We start from the raw sequence: 4,244 nt of genomic DNA, 5'->3' as shown, positions 1-4,244 counted from the left end.
TGTATGTGTTCGTCCGTCCGTGTGTGTTTTATTTTCGTGGCAGAGGAGCTGGTATTTATAGTAGTAGTGGTGGTGACCTAATGGGCTTAAAATGAGGTCCAAAACTTCCAATTTTCGCAAGCTTCGCTAGGCGAAGGAATTGCTCGCCTAGCGAGCAAGCTAGGTCTGGGCTTTTTCTGGACCTGATGCTTCGCTGGGCGAGTGGTATGCTGAGATATTCGCTAGGCGAAGGAATTGCTCGCCTAGCGAGCAAGCTATTTTGGGCCACTTTGGATTAGGCCTGTTGTGAGCTGGGCTTTTGTCCATTTGATGTCAGTGCCTTGCAGATCAAGTCAGAGGGTCTTGAGAAATGCTTTGTAGTATCAATGGGCAAATTTTGGGGTATGACAGGTATACAAGAATAAATCTGATGAAAAAGGTGTGGTTACTAGGAATAAAGCAAGGTTAGTAGCTCAAGGATACACTTAAGTTGAAGGAGTTGACTTTGATGAAACATTTGCACCTGTAGCTCGCGATTATTGCTAGGAGTGGCATGTATTCTGAAGTTTAAACTGATCCAAATGGATGTGAAAAATACCTTATTAAGTGGCTACTTGAATGAGGAAGTATATGTTGAACAACCAAAGGGATTCACAGATCCAAATCTTCCAAAGCATGTGTATAAGTTGAGGAAATCTCTTTATGGGTTGAAACAAGCTCCTAGAGCTTGGTATGAGAGACTCGCAGTGTTTCTCATTGAAAATGGATATAGAAAGGGAGGCATTGATAAGACTTTATTTGTCAAAGATGAAGGAGGAAAGCTCATGATTGCTTAGATCTATGTGGATGATATTGTGTTTGGTGGGATGTCAAGTAAGATGGTTCAACATTTTGTTGAACAAATGCAGTCTGAATTTGAGATGAGTCTTGTTGGAGAACTAACTTATTTTCTTGGCCTGCAAGTCAAGCAGATGGAAGATTCTATCTTTCTATATCAAAGTAAATATGCCAAGAATATAGTTAAGAAGTTTGGCATGGAGAATGCAAGCCACAAGAGGACACCATCTCCTACTCATCTGAAGTTGTCTAAAGATGAAAATGGTGTCAGTGTGGATCAAAGTCTCTACAGAAGCATGATAGGGAGTCTGCTATATCTTACAGCAAGCAGACCTGACATTGCTTTTGTTGTAGGTGTATGTGCTAGATATCAAGCTGAACCAAAGGTGAGCCATATAAACCAAGTGAAAAGGATCTTGAAATATGTCAATGGCACTTGTGACTATGGGATGCTATACACTCATGGATCTGATTCTATGCTGTCTGGCTATTGTGATGCTGATTGGGCTGGAAGTGCTCATGATAGGAAAAGCACATCAGGAGGATGTTTCTTCTTGGGGAACAATCTAATATCATGGTTTAGTAAGAATAAAAATTGTGTTTCTTTGTCTATAGCTGAAGTTGAATACATAGCAGCTGGAAGTAGTTGTTCTCAACTGGTGTGGATGAAACAAATGCTGACTGAATACAATGTCACACAAGATGTCATGAAATTGTACTGTGACAACCTGAGTGCTATAAACATCTCAAAAAACCCTATTCAACACAGCAGGACTAAACATATTGATATCCGTCACCATTTTATTAGAGAACTTGTGGAGGATAAGATTGTAGCCTTAGAGCGTGTTGCTACTGAGATGCAGTTAGCTGATATTTTTTCAAAGGCCTTGGATGCAAATCAATTTGAATTCCTGAGAGGGAGATTAGGGATTTGCATTTATGAAAATTTGTAGCAATTAATATGGAGTGGAAAAAGTACTCAAATTATAGTCTATTTTCTTAAAATAAAGTGCCCTCATTATGATAAATCATTACCGTGTATTGGAAATACCATCTATTCCATCTTCACACGCTACCCCCATAACCCCATTACCTACTCCAACTCTTCCATCTTCCTTTTCCTTCTCCACAAACCTCTGCTAGGGCAACCTTACTTTTTCCAGAAAAACTCCAAAATGTCACAACATCAAGATACATCTGCTTCTAAAAATACTAAGTCTACTCCAAAATTTAGTGTTCCTCCCGTGGGCGTCCCTGATGATGAGATTTTGGATGTTGCTCCTTTCTCTGTTATTCCCGCCGCGAACATTGATTTGAACCAACCCATCTCCATTGGTGCCTCCGCTTCTGCATGTTCCAATCAAGGTAATCCCTCTAGTATTCCGTCTGGTTCAACTCCTGTCACTAAGTATAAGGAAGGAACACACTATACTAATCGTGTTATAAGAGACATAGTTACTAGAATTCTTAATGAAGGCCACTTTGTGAAGGGGGTTTCTACTCCCCTTGCTCAAATGTATCCCCCTCTTGAGGTTGAACAACCTAGTGGTAAGGGTGATGATTCCTCCAGTTCTAAAAAGGACTTGGCTGCTGAAGGGTTGCGCTCTATAGGGCAAACCGTGTCTGACAAAGGGAAATCTGTGGCCTCTAACACGGCTAATGCTTCCCACTCTGAGAAGCATGATGATGCAAATTTTGTGATTGATCTAGAGGATGGTAGCTCTGATGATCAAGAGGAAAGCTTGATTCATCACATAAAGCCAAGTGTGGCTAAACGCATGAAGACTCACAAAAAATAAATACGTGGTTGAACTTATGTCAGTTAGAAAAGCTAAAAAGACTGTTGTCATTGGTCCCTCCAAACCGTGGAGCAAGGTTGAAATAAAGAAGAGGAAGGCCAGAGATGATTCTGAGTCTGAAGAGGATGTTGAGGAAGATGTCCCTGACATCTCGCCTATGAAGAAAACTACTGTTAGGAAGTCTCCTGTTAAAGTACCTGCTGTTCATTTGGATAACATCTCCTTCCATCTTGAGGATGAAGCTGCTAAGTGGAAATTTGTGATTCAGAGAAGGGTAGTTGTGGAAAGGGAATTGGGAAAAGATGTTGCTGATGTCAAGGAGGTCATGAACCTAATACAAGCTGTTGGGCTTTTGAAGACTGTTGCTGGGTTCTCTCAATGCTACGAAGGTTTAGTCAAGGAATTTATTGTTAATATTCCTGAGGATATTTCTGATAAGAACAACAAGGAGTTCTGCAAGGGGTATGTGAGGGGTAAGTGTATAACATTCTTTCCTACTGTTATTAATAATTTTCTAGGCAGAAATAATGAGGGTGCAGGAGAATTAGAGGTTATAGACAATCATGTCTGTAGGGAGATTACAGCTAAGCAGGTGAAAGTTTGGCCTTTTAAAAAGCATCTTCCTGCTGGGAAGTTGACTATCAAGTATGCTAATCTGCATAAAATAGGAGCTGCTAACTGGGTCCCTACCAACCATATCTCCACCATTGCTAATACTCTTGGGAGGTTTATTTTTGTTGTTGGGTCAAAAGTAAAATTTGACTATGGTAGATATATGTTTAATCAAATCATCAAGCATGCAACTACTAATGCAGTTAAGTTGCCAATTGCTTTTCCCTTTATGATCGGTGGAATTATCTTGAATCAACATCCTGGTATTCTGTGCTCAAATGATTTACCTAGTAGGAGAAAACCAGCTCTGTTTGTGCACTACAAACTCTTTGAAGGCAGTCATGTCGAGGATATTGTCATGACATTTGCCATGAGGAGGCCAATCTTAAAAGTTGGAGCAATTGCTAAGCTTAATGAGACATGCAAAGAGCTAGGTGAAGGGATTAGGGTAGCCACAACTAGAAAACAATCTTTGGATGTCTTGATTGAAAGCTTGGAGCAGACTGAGGGTGAAAATGTTGAACATGCTAATGTCAGCCATGAAGAAGAAGCTGAAGCTCACACCTCTAATGAGAGGTCTACTAACAATGATGATGCGAGTGGCAATTCTGCTTCTGGTGCTACTGAAGAGGCTATAAACTCAAGCTCTACTGAGTAGCTCTATTGGCTTTGGTCCCTCTTGTTTTGATGGTTTTTTTTGTCTTTTGGTGGATTTCCTTGTGTTTTTTTGTTTGTTTCTCAGAATTCTTACAACTGTGTATGTACTTGGTGATGTAACTCTTTAACTTCTGGTATTTCTGTTAATGACTAGATATACATTTATTTTGTCTCTTTGGTCTCTTTTGACTAAAAAGGGGGAGAAGTAGTTGTAGATGTAGCTGAGTATCTTATCTTAGCTCTGTAGTATTGTTGTTGTGCTTGTCTGATACAGGGGGAGAATTCTGGTGTTTATTTATTCGGTATAGGGGGAGAATTCTCTGTGTTCTATTTGTGTGAAGCAGTGTGGTTGTTGCTTGT

At 40.1% G+C, this 4,244-nt stretch overlaps 1 protein-coding gene across 1 annotated transcript; it reads left to right on the top strand.

The window, feature by feature from the left end:
• Window positions 1-2,631: 2,631 nt before the first annotated feature.
• On the top strand, window positions 2,632-3,885 carry LOC127080671 (uncharacterized). The gene has a single exon (XM_051020984.1). It carries the CDS (start codon window positions 2,632-2,634, stop codon window positions 3,883-3,885), a length of 1,254 nt encoding a protein of 417 aa, XP_050876941.1.
• The last annotated feature ends 359 nt before the right edge of the window (window positions 3,886-4,244 follow it).

Source organism: Lathyrus oleraceus, chromosome 5, assembly GCF_024323335.1.
Source record: "Lathyrus oleraceus cultivar Zhongwan6 chromosome 5, CAAS_Psat_ZW6_1.0, whole genome shotgun sequence".
Classification (NCBI taxonomy): Eukaryota; Viridiplantae; Streptophyta; class Magnoliopsida; order Fabales; family Fabaceae; genus Lathyrus; species Lathyrus oleraceus.
This window is presented reverse-complemented; position numbering and strand designations above follow the sequence as displayed.

Bases quoted from the DNA above. Each gene is read 5' to 3' on its own strand.
- LOC127080671 (XM_051020984.1), top strand. From the start codon at position 2,632: ATGTCAGTTAGAAAAGCTAAAAAGACTGTTGTCATTGGTCCCTCCAAA.